General features: G+C 38.0%; 2 protein-coding genes across 5 annotated transcripts in view; one reads left to right on the plus strand and one right to left on the minus strand.

Moving 5' to 3' along the window:
* The window catches only part of LOC133577900 (neurotrypsin), a 63,120-nt gene extending 51,104 nt beyond the window's left edge, over positions 1–12,016 (minus strand). The window contains exons 1-2 of the mRNA XM_061932017.1: positions 11,938–12,016; positions 2,580–2,822 (exon numbers count right to left, since the gene is read on the minus strand). Coding sequence (XP_061788001.1) covers positions 2,580–2,822; positions 11,938–12,016 — 322 coding nt within the window. The remainder of the gene's footprint in view (positions 1–2,579; positions 2,823–11,937) is intronic.
* Positions 1–23,283, plus strand: part of LOC133577898 (cerebellar degeneration-related protein 2-like) — a 64,412-nt gene that overhangs the window by 3,596 nt on the left and 37,533 nt on the right. For 2 of the 4 annotated variants that reach the window (XM_061932013.2, XM_061932014.2), the window contains exons 2-4: positions 9,422–9,476; positions 11,536–11,636; positions 16,119–16,249. The gene's annotated coding sequence lies outside the window, so the exon portion shown is untranslated. Of the gene's footprint in view, positions 1–9,421; positions 9,477–11,535; positions 11,637–15,994; positions 16,250–23,283 lie in introns of those variants that run through there. The other 2 variants (XM_061932015.2, XM_061932016.2) reach the window with 2 other exon arrangements.

Genomic DNA, 23,283 nt, shown 5'->3' on the forward strand with positions numbered 1-23,283 from the left:
AGGTGTGTAAAATCAAGCACTTAGGCATGGAGACTGTTACTACAAACATTTGTGAAAGAATAGGCCGCTCTCAGTGATTTCCAGCGTGGAACTGTCATAGGATGCCACCTAAATATTCCAAAGTCAACTGTCGGCTTTATTATAAGAAAATGGAATAGTTTGGGAACAACAGCAACTCAGCCACGTAAACTGACAGTGTGGGGTTGTTTTTCAGGGTTTGGGCTTGGCCCCTTAGTTCCAGTGAAAGGAACTTTGAATACCAAAACATTTTGGATAATTCCATGCTCCCAAACGGTAGGTCGTGAGTTCAAACCCAAAAATGGGAGCCATTACCTCCCTGCTTGGCACTCAGCATCAAGGGTTGGAATTGGGGGTTAAATCACCAAAAATGATTCTCGGGCGCGGCCACCGCTGCTGCTCACTGCTCCTCTCACCTCCCAGGGGGTGAACAAGGGGATGGGTCGAATGCAGAGGACAAATTTCACCACACCTAGTGTGTGTGTGTGACTATCATTAGTACTTTAACTTTAACTTAACATGAATGTGGACTCGTGCACAAAGCAAGGTCCATAAAGACATGGATGACAGAGTCTGGTGTGGATGAGCTTGACTGGCCTGCACAGAGTCCTGACCTGAACCCGATAGAACACCTTTGGGATGAATTAGAACGGAGACTGAGAGCCAGGCCTTCTCCACCAACATTAGTGTGTGACCTCACCAATGCGCTTTTGGAAGAATGGTGGAAAATTCCTATAAACACACTCAGCCTTTCCAGAAGAGTTGAAGCTGTAATAGCTGCAAAAGGTGGGGGCGACATTATACACTATATTGCCAAAAGTATTTGGCCACCTGTCTTTACTCACATATGAACTTGAAGTGCCTTCCCATTCCTAACCCATAGGGTTCAATATGATGTCGGTCCACCTTTTGCAGCTATTACAGCTTCAACTCTTCTGGAAAGGCTGTCCACAAGGTTGCCGAGTGTGTTTATAGGAATTTTCCACCATTCTTCCAAAAGCGCATTGGTGAGATCACACACTGATGTTGGTGGCTCTCAGTCTCTGTTCTAATTCATCCCAAAGGTGTTCTATCGGGTTCATGTCAGGACTCTGTGCAGGCCAGTCAAGTTCATCCACACCAGACTCTGTCGTCCATGTCTTTATGGACCTTGCTTTGTGCACTGGTGCACAGTCATGTTGGAAGAGGAAGGGGCCCGTTTCAAACTGTTCCCACAAGGTTGGGAGAATGGAATTGTCCAAAATGTTTTGGTATGCTGGAGCATTCAAAGTTCATTTCACTGGAACTAAAGGGCCAAGCCCAACTCCTGAAAAAAACAACCCAACACCATAATTCCTCCTCCACCAAATTTCACACTCGGCACAATGCAGTCCAAAATGTAGCGTTCTCCTGGCAACCTCCAAACCCAGACTCGTCCATCAGATTGCCAGATGGAAAAGAAAGACTCATCAGTCCAGAGAAGGCGTCGCCACTGCTCTAGAGTCCAGTGGCGACGTGCTTTACACCAGTGGTGTAAAAAAATACAATTATGTAATAAATAAATGATAAATGGGTTATAGCGCTTTTCTACCTTCAAGGTACTCAAAGCGCTTTGACAGTATTTCCACATTTACATGTGTGCTTACGGACTGTATCCCTGCAGACTGTATTGTTTTTTTGGGTTGGTGCACTAATTGTAAGCGTATCTTGTGTTTTTGATGTTGATTTAATAAAAAATAAAAAATAAAATATATTTTTTATTTTATTTCATTTTATTTATTTTTTTCTTGTGCGGCCCGGTACCAATCGATCCACGGACCGGTATCGGGCCGCGGCCCGGTGATTGGGAACCACTGCTTTACACCACTGCATCCCACGCTTTGCATTGGACTTGATGATGTATGGCTTAGATGAAGCTGCTCGGCCATGGAAACCCATTCCATGAAGCTCTCTGCGTACTGTACGTGGGCTAATTGGAAGGTCGCATGAAGTTTGGAGCTCTGTAGCAACTGACTGTGCAGTCCGCACGCACCCCTCTCTGTCAGTTTACGTGGCCTACCACTTGGTGGCTGAGTTGCTGTTGTTCCCAAACTCTTCCATTTTCTTATAATAAAGTTGACTTTGGAATATTATAGGAGCGAGGACATTTCGCGACTGGATTTGTGGCACGGGTGGCATCCTATGACAGTTCCACGCTGGAAATCACTGAGAGCGGCCCATTCTTTCACAGAAACAGTCTCCATGCCTAAGTGCTTGATTTGATACACCGGGCCAAGTGATTAAGACACCTGGTTCTCGTCATTTGGATGGGTTGCCAAATACTTTTGGCAATATAGTGTACTTTAAAGGTGAAAAACATTCCCCTTTCTGTTGCTTTTAATTTTATCAGGACACCTTTGAAGTCTGCAAAACTGTGGGTTTGGAGCGCACCAGTCAGTGTGTGGGCTGTGGTTCCGGACAGCTTATTAGTGGGTTTGACACGGGCAAATTAAATCGCTTTTCTGTCTGGGAATGTAATTAGAAGTGATCTGGCGAGTCCTGATAAGACTCGAAGCAAACCGTCTCCCCCTTGGTGCTCCTACCCTGGTGGCAGTCGCAGTAGGCCCAGCCGATGGCCCCCGAGTTCTGCCGAAAGAAGCACCACGGGTTGGACTCGCGATCCGGGTTCCGGCAGTAGCTGTGGTCTCCCAGCCCCCGGCCCGGGTACTGCACCACGTAGTCCGGGAACTCGGTCCACTTGAGGCACGGCACGCCCGAGTCCGTCTGGGACACGGTGCCATTGTAGTAGCCCAGCTCGGTGAAGCCCTCGGAGCAGGACAGGGGGACTGGCAGGGGACGGAACATAGTTGGATGACTTTAAAAAAAAGACTTTGAAAAAGAAATAGTTAAAGAACTGACACTCCCGAGTAATCCCCCATGAAGAGCGACACAGCGTGAGGCGGATGTGGTGAGAAATTAGGGCATCAAGACGAGCAGAGCCGCTCAGACTGAAGACCATAAAAGCAAATAGATGCTGGTTTTATTTTCTAAATTCCTCCCAAGTGAGCTCGTAACAGCGACGCATAAAAGTTTTATTGTCTGCTCTTACTGCTTCCATGGCTCAACTGAGCTTTTTCCTCCTGCCTGGCACAGTGCAAGACCTCTGTTGGTTTTTAATGACCTCAAACATCAAGTTAAAACCCTCCTTGACAAGCTGTCAACCAATCATCTCCAAGCTTGCAGCCATAGTTGTTTTATGCTAATATTATTATATTCTAATATTAGCATGCTAATTTTGCAGGTATACACTTCAGCGTCAAATATTTTGTTACTTGACGAATGATATCTGTTAGCATGTTAATATTAGCATGCTAGCTTTTTTGCTAATTTTGTAGGCGTACACCTCAACATCAAAAATGTTGTTACTTGACAAATGATACCTGTTAGCACGTTAATATTAGCATGTTAGTTTTTTTTGCTAATTTTGCAGGTATACACCTCAGCATCAAATATTTTGTTACTTGACAAATGATACCTATTAGCATGCTAGCTTTTTTGCTAATTTTGCAGGCGTACACCTCAACATCAAAAATGTTGTTACTTGACAAATGATACCTGTTTTTCACGTTAATATTAGCATGTTAGCTTTTTTTTGCTAATTTTGCAGGCATACACCTCAGCGTCAAATATTTTGTTACTTGACAAATGATACCTATTAGCATGCTAGCTTTTTTGCTAATTTTGCAGGCGTACACCTCAACATCAAAAATGTTGTTACTTGACGAATCATACCTGTTAGCACGTTAATATTAGCATGTTAGCTTTTTTTGCTAAATTTGCAGGTATACACCTCAGCGTCAAATATTTTGTTACTTGACAAATGATGCCTGTGAGCACGTTAATATTAGCATGTTAGCTTTTTTGCTAATTTTGCAGGTATACACTTTACGTCAATTATTTTGTTACTTGACGAATGTTACCTGTTAGCATGTTAATATTAGCTTGCTAGCTTTTTTTTGTTAATTTTGCAGGCGTACACATCAGCGTCAAATGTTTTGTTACTTGACGAATGATACATGTGAGCACGTTAATATTAGCTCGTTATCTTTTTTGCTAATTTTGCAGGTATACACTTTAACGTCAAATATTTTGTTACTTGACAAATGATACCTGTTAGCACGTTAATATTAGCATGTTAGCTTTTTTTGCTAAATTTGCAGGTATACACCTCAACGTCAAATATTTTGTTACTTGACAAATGATACCTGTAGTGGAAAAGTTGGGCCCCGAGGTCAAAAAGGTAAAGAAGCCCTGGTTTAGCATATATTGATTGACCTACACTGTACTGGTTTTAGTATCTTTAATGTACAAAATGTTTCACCCTTCCATTTGATTTATGAGGCCCTCCCTGGAAAAAGTTTGGACACCCCTTCTTTAACCTTCCTGAGATTTTGTCTGTGCAAGCTCCTACACCAAACAGTGATTAATGGCAGCAGTCTTATCGCTTTGACACCCGCACACACACACACACACACACACACACACACACACACACACACACACACACACACACACACATTCTTGTATTTGTTACCTTCTAGAGACCTGATAAAAATGCCTACCTCTTTAGGACCAGCCTTTCTAGATATATAAAGATGTGTATTTACAACATTAATAATATATACATACTATGCAAATATAAAAAAAGCTTGTTGTGAAAAATGAGTTGGAATTTCACAAGAAAAAGGTCACAATTTCACAAGAAAAACTTATAATTTTGGCAGTATTACCATAACAGTCATAATTTTACTCAACGCAAGTCAACATTTAACAAGAAAAACTGAACATTTGTGCAATATTATGAAAAAGTTGGAATTTTAATCAATAACAGTCACAATTTTACAAGAAAAGCGTAAAAATTTGGCAATTGTATGAAAAGAGTCGTAATTTTACTCGACAAAAGTCACAATTTTATTAAAAAAAAAACTTTAAAATGTTGGCAATATTGTAGTAATAATCGGAATTTTACTTGGCAAAATTATGACCAAAGTCATAATTTTACTCAAAAAATGTCACTATTTTACAAAAACAACAAAAAAAATTGGCAATATCGTGATACAATTTAGAATTTTACATGACAAATGTCACCATTTTGCGTTACAAAGTAATAATTTTACATAAAAAAAGTAATAATTTTACGAGAAAATATTGCAATATTACAGAAACAGAAAGAATATGCGAAATTGTTCCCAATTTTTTAAGGAAAAAGTCGACACATTGTGAGAAAAAGACTGCTTTTATTTAAAAAATAATTGATTTTTTTTTTCTTTCTTTTTTTATTTGCATAAAAATTGGCAATTTTATATGACAAATGTCACCATTTTGCATTAAAAAGTGATCATTGTACATGAAAAAGTAATAATTTTAACATTTTGGCAATTTTATGAAAAGAGTCGTAATTTTACTCGACAAAAGTTAAAATTTTATAAGAAAACTTAAAAATGTTGGAAATATTGTATAATAATCGGAATTTTACTTGGCAAAATTATGACCAAAGTCATACGTTTACTCAAAAAATGTCACTATTTTACAAGAAAACTAAAACATTGGCAATATCGTGATACAAGTCACAATTTTACATGACAAATGTCACCATTTTGCGTTACAAAGTAATAATTTTACATAAAAAAGTAATAATTTTATGAGAAGATATTGCAATATTACAGAAGCAGAAAGAATATGAGAAACTGTTCCCAATTTTTCAAGAAAAAAGTCAGCACATTGTGAGAAAAAGACTGCTTTTATTTTTTTTTTAAATAGATTTTTTTATTTTTTTATTTATTTACATAAAAATAGGCAATATTGTGATAAAAGTCCGAATTTTATATGACAAATGTCACCATTTTGCATTGAAAAGTGATCATTTTACATGAAAAAGTAATAATTTTAAGATTTTGGCAATTTTATGAAAAGAGTCGTAATTTTACTCGACAAAAGTTACAATTTTAAAAGAAAACTTAAAAATGTTGGCAATATTGTAATAATAATTGGAATTTTACTTGGCAAAATTATGACCAAAGTCATAATTTTCATCATACTCAAAAAATGTCACTATTTTACAAGAAAACTAAAAAAATTGGCAATGTCGTGATACAAGTCAGAATTTTACATGACAAATGTCACTATTTTGTGTAACAATGTAATAATTTTACATAAAAAAAGTTATAATTTTATGAGAAAATATTGCAATATTACAAAAGCAGAAAGAATATGAGAAATTTTTACCAATTTTTTAAGGAAAAAGTTGACACATTGTAAGAAAAAGACTGCTTCTATTAAAAAAAAAAAAAAGTTTTTTCTTTTTTTATTTGCATAAAAATTGGCAATATTGTGATAAAAGACCGAATTTTATATGACAAATGTCACCATTTTGCATTAAAAAGTGATAATTTTACATGAAAAAGTAATAATTTTAACATTTTGGCAATTTTATGAAAAGAGTCGTAATTTTACTCGACAAAAGTTTAAATTTTATAAGAAAACTTAAAAATGTTGGCAATATTGTAATAATAATTGGAATTTTACTTGGCAAAATTATGACCAAAGTCATAATTTTACTCAAAAAATTTCACTATTTTACAAAAAAAAAAAAAAAATTGGCAGTATCGTGATACAAGTCAGAATTTTACATGACAAATGTCACCATTTTGCGTTACAAAGTAATAATTTTATATAAAAAAGTAATAATTTTACGAGAAATAAGCAATATTACAGAAACAAAAAGAATATGCGAAATTGTTCCCAATTTTTTAAGGAAAAGGTCGACACATTGTGAGAAAAAGACTGCTTTTAGTTAATTTTTTTTTTCTTATTGTTTTTTTTTAATTTACTTCAAGTTGTTACAGTATGTCTCTATATACACAATTATTTTTTTTTTTTTAATTAATTTTGGCCAAAGGGAGCACATTTCAATTGTTTACACACACTTGTTATTTCATATGTTGACCAGAGGGGGAGAACTTCAATTTTTTTACACACACTTGTTATTTCATATGTTGACCAGAGGGGGAGAACTTCACATTTTTTACACACACTTGTTATTTCATATGCTGACCTTTTAAAAGCGATGCACGGATTCAATTAGAACAATCTCTCCTTTTTGGGACCACCCTCATTTTGATAGATTTCACCACCAGGGGTGCAAATGAGACATTCTCTATTACAGTGTTTTTCAACCTTTTTTGAGCCAAGGCACATTTTTTTCATAAAAAAATACGGAGGCACACCACCAGCAGAAAAGGTTAAAAAATTAAACTCCACCAGGTTGTCGTGCCTTATTTTGAGTTTGTTGTTGTTTCCTGTGTATTGCTTTAGTTCCTGTCTTGCGCTGTTATTTTGGTGACCCTTCCTGTTTTGTTGGTGTTCTCCTGTAGCAGCTTCACGCCTTCCTTTGAGCGCTATTGCTCGCCCCTGCTTTGTTTTCGCAATCAAGACTATCTAAGTTGTGCGTACGCTATCCTTCTTTGTGGGGACATTGTTGATTGTCATGTCATGTACGGGATGTGCTTTGTGGACGCCGTATTTGCTCCACACGCTGTAAGTTTTTGCTGTCGTCCAGCATTCTGTTTTTGTTGACTTTGTAGCCAGTTCAGTTTTACTTTTGTTTTACATAGCCATCCCTATGCTTCAGTGCCTTTTCCTAGTGGGACTTGCCTTTTGTTGATTTTTGGTTTAAGCGTTCCATACCTTTTTACCTGCACGCTGTCTCCCGCTGTGCTCTGCCTATTGGGATCACGACAAACCATCCTTGACGCGTTCCGACTTCTACAAAGCAATGAACTACCTGCTGCCACCTACTGATATGGAGTATTACATGGTTACCCTGCCAAGCTCTACACAGCACAGGTACTAGACAACGGCACATTATTATGACTATTGATTTGAAAAAAATATTTTTTTGGACCAATTAGGTGACGTTGCATAATTTCCCACGGCACACCAGGCAATATATCACGGCACACTAGTGTGCCGCGGCACAGTGGTTGAAAATCACTGCTCTATTAGATGCAATGGTTTTCCTGTATTGGGACCATGATTTATGTCATCACTTGTTCACGCCTCCTCATATGGAAGATACTTTTCCTTGTTCACGTCCCAAGAAGGGTAGAAATACAAGAACGCACACACACACTCAAACTCACTTTGTGGGGAGATAAAAGGAAGAGCAGAAAGTAGGCGAGCATCCATCCTGGATCAATAAACAATACAAAGTGCAAAGAAAGGGAAGAAACGCTGCTATTTGTTGTTGTAGTGCAGACAAGAGAGCGTGATTAGATTTAGCTCGTACAGCAGCTGCTACAAGAGTCGCCCATTAGGACTGTTTTCATATCACTCCGCTGTCTTCTTGTACGTCGTGAATAATTAATGCGCGCCATAACAAAGTGGGCGACTTTTAAGTGACCCCCGTCCAATGTTAAAAATGGACTCCTCTTGCATATTTGATGTCACATTTGAATACTTCTACTTGTCAGTTACACAAAGCAGAAGCTAAGTGCTCTTCATTACTTCCACCATAAGCTTATCTCTTTGTTGTTGTCTGTCTGTTAGTTAGTTAGTTAGTTAGTTAGTTAGTTAGTTAGTTAGTTAGTTAGTTAGTTAGTTAATTCAGAAATAGGAAAAGGAACACATGATTCTACAAAAGCCAAAAGCTGTGAAGTTGTCACGTTGTGTAAATGATAAATAAATACACAATACAATGATTTGCAAATCCTTTTCAACTTATATTCAATAGACTGCAAAGACAAAATACTGGAAAACGTTGTTATTTTTTGCAAGTATTAGCTCATTTGGAATTGGATGCCTGCGACATGTTTCAAAAAAGCTGGCACGAGTGGCAAAAAAGACTGAGAAAGTTGAGGAACGTTCGTCAAACACTTATTTGGAACATCCCACAGGTGAACAGGCTAATTGGGAACAGGTGGGTGCCATGATTGGGTATAAAAGCAGCTTCCATGAAACGCTCAGTCATTCACAAACAAGGACGGGGCGAGGGTCACCACTTTGTCAACAAATGCGTTTAAGAACAACATTTCTCAACGAGCTATTGCAAGACATTTAGTGAGTTCACCATCTACGGTCTGTAATATCATCAAAAGGTTCAGAGAATCTGGAGAAATCACTGCACATTTGTTGGCATTGGAAATTGCAACATTACCTAGAGGTCGTTTGGCTGAGTCCGCTCTCAGTGCTGCTGGAATGCTTTTCTAGTTTCTACTGCTTTTGATTGACTGGCTCTGTTTTGGTCAACTATTGATTACACACTAAAGTGTATTAACTGCAATCTCAGTTAAACAAAGTTTCGTTTAGATTATTGTTGTGGTTATTATTAGAAATTAGCAGAAAATTGTACACAAATTGTTGATGGATGTATTTTTTATTTTTTTAGGCTAACATCCTTACACCATTGCAAACCTCCATTGTGACACCCTCTAAAAAATAATGTAAGTACTATACTTGTCTTGTTTAATTCAATTTGTATCTTTTTTCATTCAATATTTCATGTGATTTTTTTTTTTTATTCCTTATTTATACTGAACAAAAATATAAACGCAACACTTTTGAGTTGAACTCAAAGATGTAAAACTTTTACTATATAAACAAAATACCAATTCCTCTCAAGTATTGTTCACAAATGTGTTTAAATCTGTGTTAGTGAGCATTTCTTCTTTGCCAAGATAATCCATCCTCCCTCACAAGGTGTGGCATATCAAGATGCTCATTAAACAGCATGATTATTGCACAGGTGTGCCTCAGGCTGCCCACGATAAAAAGCCACTCTGAAATGTGCAGTTTTGCTTTGTTGGGTGTCTTGGGGGGGTCTTCAACATGAGGTGATGGTACAACAATGGGCCTCAGGATCTCGTCACGGTATCTGTGTGCATTCCAAATACTATCAATAAAACGCACTTCAATCAATCAATCAATCAATGTTTATTTATATAGCCCTAAATCACAAGTGTCTCAAAGGGCTGCACAAGCCACAACGACATCCGCGGTTCAGCGCCCACATGAGGGCAAGGAAAAACTCACAACCCAGTGGGACGTCGATGAGAATGACTATGAGAAACCTTGGAGAGGACCGCAGATGTGGGTAACTGTGTGGTTACACGTGGTCTGCGGTTGTGTGGCCGGTTGGATGTACTGCCAAATTCTCTGAAACGCCTTTGGAGACGGCTTATGGTAAAGAAAAGAACATTCGATTCACGGGCAACATCTCTGATGGACGTTCTTGCAGTCAGTATGCTAACTGCACGCCCACTCAAAAATGGCGACATTTGTGGCATTGTGCTGTGTGATAAAACCGCACATTTCAGAGTGGGCTTTTATCGTGGGCAGCCTGAGGCACACCTGTGCAATAATCATGCTGTTTAATGAGCATCTTGATATGCCACACCTGTGAGGTGGGATGGATTATCTTGGCAAAGAAGAAATGCTCACTAACACAGATTTAGACACATTTGTGAAAAATATTTGAGAGGAATAGGTATTTTGTGTGTAAAGCAAGTTTTGTAAACAAAAGTGTTATGTTTATACTTTTGTTCAGTGTATTTTTTTAATTTTGTATTTTAAATTGTATTTTTTATTCTGTTTTTTTTTTTTTTATTCATTTATTCGTCCCGATGGTGTAATGGTTGACGCTGTCGCCTTTCATGCAAATGTCCAGTCCCAAACCCCGATAAATCAAGCTTATCAGTTTGTTCTCTGGTAATAATATTAATAGTAATAATAATAATTATAATAATAATATTGATGATAATAATAATAATAATTATTATTATTACCATCATTATTATTATATTGTTATTATATTATCATTGTTATTTTTCTAATACACTATGCTAAATCAAGCCCTGAATTATTTATTTACAGAAATATTACTTTCTTTTTTTTTTTAAATAGTCCAAAAAAATTATTACCAACCATAAAACAAAACAATATTTTTAAAATTATTTCACAACACTGAAAAAAAAAAAAAAGGTAAAAATATGACATTCATAAATAATGTATAGTTGGAGCAATACCAATTAATTTGTCTTCCACCTCCCCCATCCCGCCAGAGATGAAACTCTGCACACACACACACACACACACACACACATACACGCACACACACTGCCAACACGCTCCCCCCCCCATCATTGCCACGACAACAGCACTCTGCTCATCATCGCTATGGGAACACTCAGCCTCCCTGTTCGTATAATCCATTTCCCCGCCACAAAGAATATTAGACACGGTTTACACTTGCTCTGTGAAGAAGGGGAGGGGGTCTGGGTGGGTTTTTTTTTTTTTTTATCAACGTACACTGTACAAACCCACACACATTTTAAAAATAAATAAACAAATGGCATAGCAAGGTGTGAGCATGTGATGCTAACAGCTGCAGCATGCATGCATTAATGAGTGCAGGTGCTCAATGGTGGAAACAACCTGAGTGGAAAAGCACTGATTTATGAGCGCCCCACCCCCATCATTGCCCCCCTTTATCTCTTCTTCAAGGGAAGGAGCCGGAACAGAGAAATGGAATGCGGGCGGATGAGTGAAGCACAAGAAGAAAGAAAGAAAGAAAGAAAGAAAGGCTCCTTTGCATCAAAACAATGGTATGGTTTATTTATTTCTGACATTATTATAAGTTACATGAAGTCACATTTGCACAAGTCAACATGCCCCGAAAAGGAGCAGGAAGAAGCCGAGTTTATTTAATTACATATACTCCTTTTTACACGTTGGCACTGACAATATTTATCATTGACATTTCAAGAGAGGGAGGTGTTGAAAATAAGCGTGAATTAAAATGATAATATATAGAAAGGGAATGTAAGAAAACAAAAGATGCAAGTGAGGAGTAATGGCGGCACGGTGGTGGTTCTGGGTGAGCGGAGAGCATTATGGGATGCCTACCTGAGTTCTGCACCTCGTTTAGGTAACTGTCGTCCGGCACCACCTGCGCAGGCACACACACACAAAAAAACCCAATCATTAAATCAAACTTTATTCATCAGGGTGTGAATTTTTGGTGCGGTTCCCATTCCTATGATGATGATTCGATTCGGAATCAATTCTCAATTCAAGCCGATTCTCGCAAGGGATTATTTGCTATAATAATTATAATCCATTTAAAAAAATAAAAAAATAAAAAAAGGTTATAGGTTAGAAAAGCATGCAGGTGGCCCAAAATGTCTTTTTCAAAATTGATTCTTACCAAAAAATAAAATAAATATATATATTTTTTAATACATTTTTGAAATTTTTGATGCGATTTAGAAACAGTTAAATAAGAATCACCATTCGGATGTGAATTGATTTTTTTTTGTGCACCTCTATTTATTTATATAGCACTTTTCATACACAGGCAAGTACCAACATGAAGTACTACACACACACACAAAAGAAGAAAACACACACAGCACTATTGACAATAATAAAAAATAAATAAAATAAAATAAAAAAGACAATAACAAAACATGGCATGGCACTAAGGATTGAGGAAAAAGGCCACCTTTGAGGCGTCCACACTGGAGAATAACTATTATTAATGCCATCTAAAAAACACTTTAAAATATATTAAAAAATTATGTAAAAATAAATTTTGTAAATAATTATGAAAAATTGACAGAATAATTGTAGTAATTATCGCAATAAATAAAATATAACATAACAGAATAAAAAATAAAAACCCTAAGAGGATCATGATCAGTAAAAAGCCTGATCAAAAAAGGCATGTATTTAAAAAAAATAATAATAATAATAATAAACAGTTTCTTGTATTAAAATGTTAGTGTTTCAATGCACTAACATACATTTAATTATGTGCACTTTTGCACAGTGCTTTTCCAAATTGTTTCATATTTAAAAAACATTTTTTTTAACCATTTAAAAAAAATTTATTTTAATGCTGGTGACTCACAGTTGCCCCCAGAGGAACAATGTGGTGTCTTGTCCAGGCCACTTTAAACCTTGTTTTTCAATAAGAAATAAACTATTATTATCATCATTACTATTAAGATAAAAAAAAAAAATACAGCCACCTTTCAGGGCACTCAAGGACACCATAAAAAAAATTTTAAAACATGCATTAAAACAGTGGTGTCCAAAGTGCAGCCCGCACCTTTTTTTTAATGACATTCTAAAAATACTATTAAAAAAAGTAAAAAAAAAAACAAAAAGTGGAATAAAAGAGCAAACAGGTCAAATGTAATGAGAAAAAGTTGTAATTCTGATTTTAAAAACACAAAGCTGCCGTGCAGGCTGCTTTTTTCTTTTAAGCTGTCACTGTTCAAAAAAATAATAATGAATCAAAATAAATATTGTTATAGATTAGTGACCTTTTCAAGGCTCCAATTACTTCACAATAAATTATGAATTTAAAAATATTTTTGAGGGGGAGAAATATTGCCCAAAAGGCATAAAACAAACAAACAAATAAACATTTAAAACAATTATAAACATTTGTAATTGACAGACAGATCTGAAGTTGATCTAGAGATTTAAGTGTTGAAAAATATATATAGATGTATAACTTATTTTTAACACTTTTATGAGTGGGACCCTTTTGGTTCCCCAATAATTTTAGTGGGCCTTTTTTTTTTTTTTTTACTGTTGTTATGAATTACAGACCTATTTAAGTCTCTAAATACTTCACATCAAAGATTCCACTTTACAAATAAATTATTGAAAAAATAGTGTGTGTTTTGTGTTTTTGCCATAAAAAACAGAGTTGAACAAAAAGGGCATAAAACTTTTTTTTAAATGATGATATGGACAGATAGACCTGAAGCTGATCCAATCATTTAAGCATTGAATAAAAAATGAAAATTATTAGTAAGTGACTTATTTTATTATTACATTTTATGATTGAGACCCTTTAGTGTCCCCGAGACTAAACTTGAGGGGAGTCCTAAAGGTAAAAAAAAAAAACTATAAAATGAAAAATATAAAAATGGACTCTGCATGTTTTGACTTTTGAGTTGAAAAATGTTGGGACCCCCCTGCATTAAAGCAACAACAATATCATAAATATAAAACATAAAAATAAATATCAATTAAAAACAATACACACGGAAAATTCAATAAAGTGTTATAATAAGATTATTTGTGATGTATAATAATCCTGTAACTAGATGAGGCAATTCCTGGAGGAATTGCGTGTAAATGCTCAAATGCTGAAGTTGAACTCCTGGAATTTTTTAGAATTCTTGAAGTAGAGCACACAATTCCCCAACAGGCTGAATCAGATGAGAAATTAGGGAGTTGTGGAACTTTGAAGAATGTCCCATTGATTTCAATGGGAATTTCCCCAAAATTTAGGGATTTCAGGAAAAGCGGGAATTTTTTTGAAAATGGTAAAAAAACAAACTTGAATGGTCTGAATGAGTTGAAATGGTTGGCGTTGGAATTTTTCAAATCGGTCGAGAAATGTTGAAGTAGTATGTTGAATTGAGAAATGGTATTACGTAATTCCTGTAATTTTGGAAAAACCTGGAATTTTTCCAGTTCATAAAAAAAACTTTGTTTTTTTTGTCCTGATTAAGAGGAATATTTTGACGGTGTAACGGTTCAAATGCGTTGAAAAAATGTGGACGCAGTGGTCGCCAGAAAAAAAGGGTGGAAATAGGACTTTGGAAAACCAGGAATTCTGGAAAATCCTGGAATTTTTTTTTAGAATTGTTGAAGTAGAGCACACAATTCCCCAACAGGCTGAATATTTTGAAGTTGGAACAGTTTGAATCAGATGAAAAATGAGGGAGTTGTGGAACGTTGAAGAATGTCCCATTGATTTCAATGGGAATTTCAGAATCAGAATCAGAATCAGCTTTATTGTCATTACGCAAGGTAACGAGATTGAGGCCATTCCATACAGTGCGATGTGTGCATGCTAGAAAAACAATGTGCAAATATATAAAAATTTTAAAAATGTAGAAGTGCAATGAATATGGTGTGAAATGAATATATACATGAAAAAACAAAACAAAAACAGGGTGGTTGGTGGAATGGGTTATTGCACCGAAGAGAAGGCAGTTATGAGGGACAATGGGGCAGTCCGTTCAGGATGGTTATGGCCCTGGGGAAGAAGCTGTTCTTTAGCCTGTTTGTTTTGGTTTTAATGCACCTGTAGCGCTTCCCAGAGGGCAGCAGGTGGAACAGGTCAGAGCCAGGGTGGGTGCTGTCTTTGATGATGGCACTGGCTCTGTTGAGGCAGCGGGAGTTATTTCCCAAAAATTTAGGAATTTCAGGAAAAGCGGGAATTTTTTTGAAAATGGTCAAAAAAAAACTTGAATGGTCTGAATGAGTTGAAATGGTTGGCGTTGGAATTTTTCAAATCGGTCGAGAAATGTTGAAGTAGTATGTTGAATTGAGAAATGGTATTACGTAATTCCTGGAATTTTGGGAAAACCGGGAATTTTTCCAGTTAAAAAAAACAACTTTGTTTTTTTTTGTCCTGATTAAGAGGAATGTTTTGACGGTGGAACGGTTCAAATGCGTTGAAAAAATGTGAACGCAGTGGTCGCCAGAAAAAAAGGGTAGAAATAGGGCTTTGGAAAATCAGGAATTCTGGAAAATCCTGGAATTTTTTTGAGCTTGGGGAAAAAAGGTAGTTTAAATTTCCAGGATGGTGGAACGTGTTGAGGGAGGAATGGTTTGGAATCGGTTTCGCTATCATGTAATGACTTGGAATTGTTATCATATTCTAACTGGCATATTTTACCTGAAACAAATATGTGTAAAATGATTCTCGGGTGTGGCCACCACTGCTCCTCACTGCTCCCCTCATGATCAAGGGTGATGGGTCAAATGCAGAGAATAATTTCGCCACACCTCGTGTGTGTGTGTGACAATCATTGGTACTTTAACCTTAACTTAATAACATGACAATGCACCAGTGCACATAAAGACATGGATGACAGAGTCTGGTGTGGATTAACTTGACTGGCCTGCACAGAGTCCTGACCTGAACCCGATAGAACACCTTTTGGATGAATTAGAACACTGACTGAGAGCCAGGCCTTCTCCACCAACATCAGTGTGTGACCTCACCGATGTGTTAACTTGAACTTAAATGATGCTGAATGTTTGTTTTTCAGGAGTCAAAACCACAACTGATGTCACTTGTGTATCGCGCGTGAGCAAGAAAGTGGTAGCTGAGGATGTTTGACAGCTGTTTGTCTCTTTTTCCGGAAATCAGGTCACACTCCACAAGGGGAAGACACCAAAGGTACTCACGCACACACACGCACACACACATACTGGTTATCATTTGGAATGGGGACCAAGTTTTTGATCATGACTTGTGGGGACCACCCTTTCTACAGGTTGTGGAGGCATAAAAAAAATGGTGTAAAATGTCCACTGCCCAGTTAGCTTATACCCGTCTTTAAATCTCTGGATTGATGAAGTAATGTGCTGATCATTCTTACTGGGGACCCTGGGGAAAAAGAGTTAATATGGTTCATGGGGACCAAATTTCAATAATTTTGCATAATTCACACAAATTTGTACGTGACTACTGAGGACCATTTAAAAAAAAAAAGAAGAAAAAAAAATCCTATTAAATATGACATGATGGTCAGAATACAGCACTACAGCTGTCCTCTTATAGGAAGTTTCACCACTTAAATGTTAAAGCAAATCCTGCATCTTCTGTGACATTACTGACAACTGCTATTTAGCAGTAATGAAGTTGTCTGCAACTCCAACTACCTTATATAGAAGGATGGAACATTCTGAATGTGAATCATACTTTAAGGTAATAATTAGAGGTGTCCGATAATATCGGCCGATAAATGGGTTAAAATGGAATATCGGAAATTATCGGCATCGTTTTTTTTAATTATCGGTATCGGTCTTTTCAGGTGTACTGGAGAGGAGGCTACGCCGGATAGTCGAACCTCGGATTCAGGAGGAACAGTGTGGTTTTCGTCCTGGTCGTGGAACTGTGGACCAGCGCTATACTCTCGGCAGGGTCCTTGAGGGTGCATGGGAGTTTGCCCAACCAGTCTACATGTTCTTTGTGGACTTGGAGAAGGCATTCGACCGTGTCCCTCGGGAAGTCCTGTGGGGAGTGCTCAGAGAGTATGGGGTATCGGACTGTCTGATTGTGGCAGTCCGCTCCCTGTATGATCCGTGCCAGAGCTTGGTCCGCATTGCCGGCAGTAAGTCGGACACGTTTCCAGTGAGGGTTGGACTCCGCCAAGGCTGCCCTTTGTCACCGATTCTGTTCATAACTTTTATGGACAGAATTTCTAGGCGCAGTCAAGGCCTTGAGGGGATCTGGTTTGGTGGCTGCAGGATTAGGTCTCTGCTTTTTGCAGATGATGTGGTTCTGATGGCTTCATCTGTCCAGGATCTTCAGCTCTCACTGGATCGGTTCGCAGCTGAGTGTGAAGCGACTGGGATGAGAATCAGCACCTCCAAGTCCGAGTCCATGGTTCTCGCCCGGAAAAGGGTGGAGTGCCATCTCCGGGTTGGGGAGGAGACCCTGCCCCAAGTGGAGGAGTTCAAGTACCTCGGAGTCTTGTTCACGAGTGAGGGAAGAGTGGATCGTGAGATCGACAGGCGGATCGGTGCGGCGTCTTCAGTAATGCGGACGCTGTATCGATCCGTTGTGGTGAAGAAGGAGCTGAGCCGGAAGGCAAAGCTCTCAATTTACCGGTCGATCTACGTTCCCATCCTCACCTATGGTCATGAGCTTTGGGTTATGACCGAAAGGACAAGATCACGGGTACAAGCGGCCCAAATGAGTTTCCTCCGCCGGGTGGCGGGGCTCTCCCTTAGAGATAGGGTGAGAAGCTCTGCCATCCGGGGGGAGCTCAAAGTAAAGCCGCTGCTCCTCCACATCGAGAGGAGCCAGATGAGGTGGTTCGGGCATCTGGTCAGGATGCCACCCGAACGCCTCCCTAGGGAGGTGTTTAGGGCATGTCCGACCGGTAGGAGGCCACGAGGAAGACCCAGGACACGTTGGGAAGACTTTGTCTCCCGGCTGGCCTGGGAACGCCTCGGGATCCCCCGGGAGGAGCTGGACAAAGTGGCTGGGGAGAGGGAAGTCTGGGCTTCCCTGCTTAGGCTGCTGCCCCCGCGACCTGACCTCGGATAAGCGGAAGAAGATGGATGGATGATGGTCAGAATACAGCACTACAGCTGTCCTCTTATAGGAAGTTTCACCACTTAAATGTTAAAGCAAATCCTGCATCTTCTGTGACATTACTGACAACTGCTATTTAGCAATAATGAAGTTCTCTGTAACTCCAACTACCATATATAGAAGGATGTAACATTCTGAATGTGAATCATACTTTAAGGTAATAATTAGAGGTGTCCGATAAATGCGTTAAAATGGAATATCGGAAATTATCGGCATCGGTTGTTTTTTTTATCGGTATCGGTCTTTTTTTCTATTTTCTTTTTTTTTTTTTTTTAATTAAATCAACATAAAAAACACAAGATACACTTACAATTAGTGCACCAACCCAAAAAACCTCCCTCCCCCATTTACACTCATTCACACAAAAGGGTTGTTTCTTTCTGTTATTAATATTCTGGTTCCTACATTATATATCAATATATATCAATACAGTCTGCAAGGGATACAGTCCGTAAGCACACATGATTGTGCGTGCTGCTGGTCCACTAATAGTACTAACCTTTAACAGTTAATTTTACTCATTTTCATTCATTACTAGTTTCAATGTAACTGTTTTTATGTTGTTTTATTTTATTTTTTGTTCAAGAAAATGTTTTTAATGTATTTATCTTATTTTATTGTATTAATTTTTTTTTAAAGTACCTTATCTTCACCATACCTGGTTGTCCAAATTAGGCATAATAATGTGTTAATTCCACGACTGTATATATCGGTTGATATCGGTATCGGTAATTAAAAAGTTGGACAATATCGGAATATCGGATATCGGCAAAAAGCCATTATCGGACATCCCTAGTAATAATGTTTTATAATAATGCTGTATGAAAATGTCATCCTAAGGAACACTGAACCAGATTTTGTTTTTTGGAGAAATATATGAGTTTTAACTAAGGATGGATACCATACAGAATCACAGTACTATTAATGCCAGGATAACAAATGTTTCACTTTTCAAGCAAATACATTTTCTCTTTTACCAATATTTGAAACACGTAAACAAACTAACCCAAATGTCCCTGTTGTGGGATCAATAAAGGATTATCTTATCTTACCTTAAACCACAGAAATAAAACACAAACTCTTTACTCATCACCAGTGTTGGGTTAGTTACTGAAGACCAGTAACTAGTTACAGTTACTAGTTACTTTATTTCAATAGTAACTCAGTTACTTACACCAAAAAGTAATGCGTTACTGTGAAAAGTAACTATTTAGTTACTTCTTCTTTTTTTCTTCTTTTTTTTTTTTAAGGCTCCCATTAATGCCCTTTTAGCCTTCATCTCAGTACTGTTATTGCACTGGAGAATAATACAATGTGTTGATCAACTTGACATGCATTTGCATCACTGAACTCAGAAAGCAATGTGGTCTACATACAACACACAAAGACAAAGATATGTTTCAAAGGGCCAATTTATTTCAGGCCAGAACAAACTGACAAAACTATTTTAAATAGCTGCAACATAATGGCACTTTAACTTTAACTAGATAGGATCTGTGATCCAAGACACAACTTACGTTTAACTAAAATTGTATTTTCTTTGTGCTCGACAAAAGAAAAGTGTTGAGAATGTCTTCATGTTAAGAAACTCGACTTCTGGCTTCGCCATGATGTCTTGTTAGTTGTTATGAGAGTAGCGTATGTGTGTGTGTGTGTGTGGCCCTTTAAGATATGACAGCATGTGAGGTGAGTGACGTCAGTGAGTGAGTGGGCGAGAGAGGTGAGGGAACGGCGAAAGTGAGTGCGTGCAGGTGCTCTAGCTTGGTGGATGGCTGCGTCCAATAAAGTCACAAAGTTGCAACAAACAGCCTCAGCTGTAAAGACCCACTTCCGGGTAAAGTGAAGGTTGTTAGCCCCGAAGTACATAGGCCCTGGAGGAACGTCTCCCCTGCGCCCCTCAACTAGCACGCCTCTTCTTTTCCTTGTGACACAGAAGGATGACACCGCAGCGCTTCAATAAAACACACTCAGATCTTCTGTTTCTAGCCGCTACTACATAAAAAAATAATGCATCATGTAGTAACGGTAACTGAGTTACTGAATATAAAAAATAACGCGTTAGATTACTAGTTACCGGCAACTTTGTAACGCGTTAGTCCCAACACTGCTCATCATTTAGGCATCTTCAGAATGGATCTGACTATCATTTAAAAAAGTTTCCCTTTAGGGGACCTGTTTTTTTGTCCCCATACCGTCAGAGGTCCCCTAAAGGTGACTGTGTAAACAGAGGCATGTCCCCATTAAGTGAGCATTGCCAGAACACACACACACACACACACACACACACACACACACACACACACACACACACACACCGTGTGCGAGGGTAAAAGCGATGACGGTGGCGTAGAAATACAAGAGGTTTCTCCTTCAAAGTGCTGACACACACATCTAGTAGCAGCCATGCCCCCGTAATAACATCAGACGAGGAACATGTGACCTGGGCACATGAACACAGGTGCTAATATCTGCAATCATATCAATCACACACTTCAATTAGGACGCTAATCTGTTGTGATGCTTGCACAGCTGGCTCCACACACACACACACACACACACACACACACACACACACACACACCATTCATACTATAGGTGTACATGGATGAATGGGGGATCAAAGTATTCAGTGACCGTTTTTTCCGGACCATAGGGCACACCGGATTATAAGGCGCACTGCCGATGAGCGGGTCTATTTTCATACAAAAGGCATACTTGCCAACCATCCCGAATTTTCCGGGAGACTCCCGAAATTCAGCGCGTCTCCCGAAAACCTCCTGGGACAAATATTCTCCCGAAAATCTCCCGATTTTCAGCCGGAGCTGGAGGCCACGCCCCCTCCAGCTCCATGCGGACCTGAGTGAGGACAGCCTTTTTTCACGACGGGAGGACAACAGGGTGACAAGAAATAAATCATCCAGACTAGAGATAAATTGTATTATTATGTTTATTTTATCTAAAAATAAATATATTTATTAATTAAAAAAAAAAAAAAAACTAAATACATTTTTACTATATTTTGCTAAAAACATCAAAATTAATTGTATTTTTATTTTTATTTTTTCTGACTCCTTATTACATCCAGCCATAGAATTATACATTAAAATAAAAATATTTGAAATAATAAATTTTAAATTATCATAATAATTCATTTAAAATGACCATATTTAATTATTAAAATAATTGCTTGTTTATCAACAACTTTAGCATTTCATTCATTACATTTTGAAGCTCTCAGAAGCCAAGTTATATTATATTCCTTAATATTCATTTATGCAAGTTTGAAGTATCAATTATCTAAACACAGTTTTGTTTGCATATTTTCAGGATATATATATATATATATATATATATATTATTAGTGCCCAAGACATGGGTAACTTACACATCTGTGAAGGCGCCATTAATGCTGAAAGGTACATACAGGTTTTGGAGCAACATATGTTGCCATCCAAGCAACGTTACCATGGACGGCCCTGCTTATTTCAGCAAGACAATGCCAAGCCAAGTGTTACATCAACGTGGCTTCATAGTAAAAGAGTGTGGGTACTATACTGGCCTGCCTGTAGTCCAGACCTGTCTCTCATTGAAAATGTGTGGCGCATTATGAAGCCTAAAATACCACAACAGAGACCCCCCGGACTGTTGAACAACTTAAGCTGTACATCAAGCAAGAATGGGAAAGAATTCCACCTGAGAAGCTTAAAAAATGTGTCTCCTCAATTCCCAAACGTTTACTGAGTGTTGTTAAAAGGAAAGGCCATGTAACACAGTGGTGAACATGCCCTTTCCCAACTACTTTGTCACATGTTGCAACCATGAAATTCTAAGTTAATTATTATTTGCAAAAAAAAAAGAAAGTTTATGAGTTTGAACATCAAATATCTTGTCTTTGTAGTGCATTCAATTGAATATGGCTTGAAAGGGATTTGCAAATCATTGTATTCCGTTTATATTTACATCTAACACAATTTCCCAACTCATATGGAAACGGGGTTTTTACATGAAAAAACTTTTTTTTTTAAATAGACCATTCATCGGCAGTGTGCCTTATAATCTGGTGCGCCCTATGGTCTGGAAAATCCGGTATGCTGGGGCCACACCATGGATGGCCTTAAAAAAAAAAAAAAGGATTTTAAAATGTATTGTAAAACACACCGGGAGCCAGTGGAGAGCAAAGGGCACATTTTGGAGCATGAATGAGGAGGCGAGCAACTGCTTTTTGTACTAACTGGAGCTTGTGGAGCAGAGACTGATTTAGTCCATTATAGAGGACATTACAGTAGTCCAGTCTAGAGCTGAATGGCTTTTTCAAGGTCTGCCATCAGCAGAAAAAAGCTTCACCTTTGCCAAAAGTCTCAGCTGGAAAAAAAAAACCTGCTCTAACCACGGAGTTAATTGGTTTTTCAAGTTTAATGTCCCTGTCAAATACATACCTGCCAACTACTCCGGTTTTCCCGTAATTAGTACGGTTTTCATCAACCTATTCCGGGTTACGGTTGCAGTGATAAAAAATATGGTTTTTCATTAATTAAAAACAATTTAAAAAAAAAAGTTTTATTCACGAAATCGCGTAACAACAATGACAATCGACACTGCTTCCCGTAACTTCCTATCGAGCCATTCCGAATGCCATGCGCGAGGCTATTTATAGCACCGCTGCCAAGCACGAGGCCATTGTTTCCAAACGAGCGAACGATCGTGGAATCAGCCGGAGAAAAATCGCAAACGAGTCTTAAACCGAAAAGAAAACTGCAGTCATTCCGTGAAGAATATTCAAAAGCCTATCCGGGAATAATTATCCGTTCCAAAAAGGGTGAAAACTACGCGAATTGCACCTTGTGCAGACAAGATTTTTCGATCGGACACGGAGGAATTAGCGATGTAAAAGACCACGTTGGGACAAAAAAACACAAGTCTAATGCCGTTGCTAGCGATACAAGTGGAAAACTTTCAACGTTTTTCGTCGCCCAAACAGATTCTTTGGATGTGATAAATGCCTAAGTTTTGTTTACGGAGGCAATAATTGAGCATGGACTTCCAATCGCACTGGCTGATCACATGGGACAGTTATTTCGGAAAATGTTTCCCGACTCGGAAATCGCCAA

Source organism: Nerophis lumbriciformis, linkage group LG39 (genome assembly GCF_033978685.3).
Source record: "Nerophis lumbriciformis linkage group LG39, RoL_Nlum_v2.1, whole genome shotgun sequence".
Taxonomy (NCBI): Eukaryota; Metazoa; Chordata; class Actinopteri; order Syngnathiformes; family Syngnathidae; genus Nerophis; species Nerophis lumbriciformis.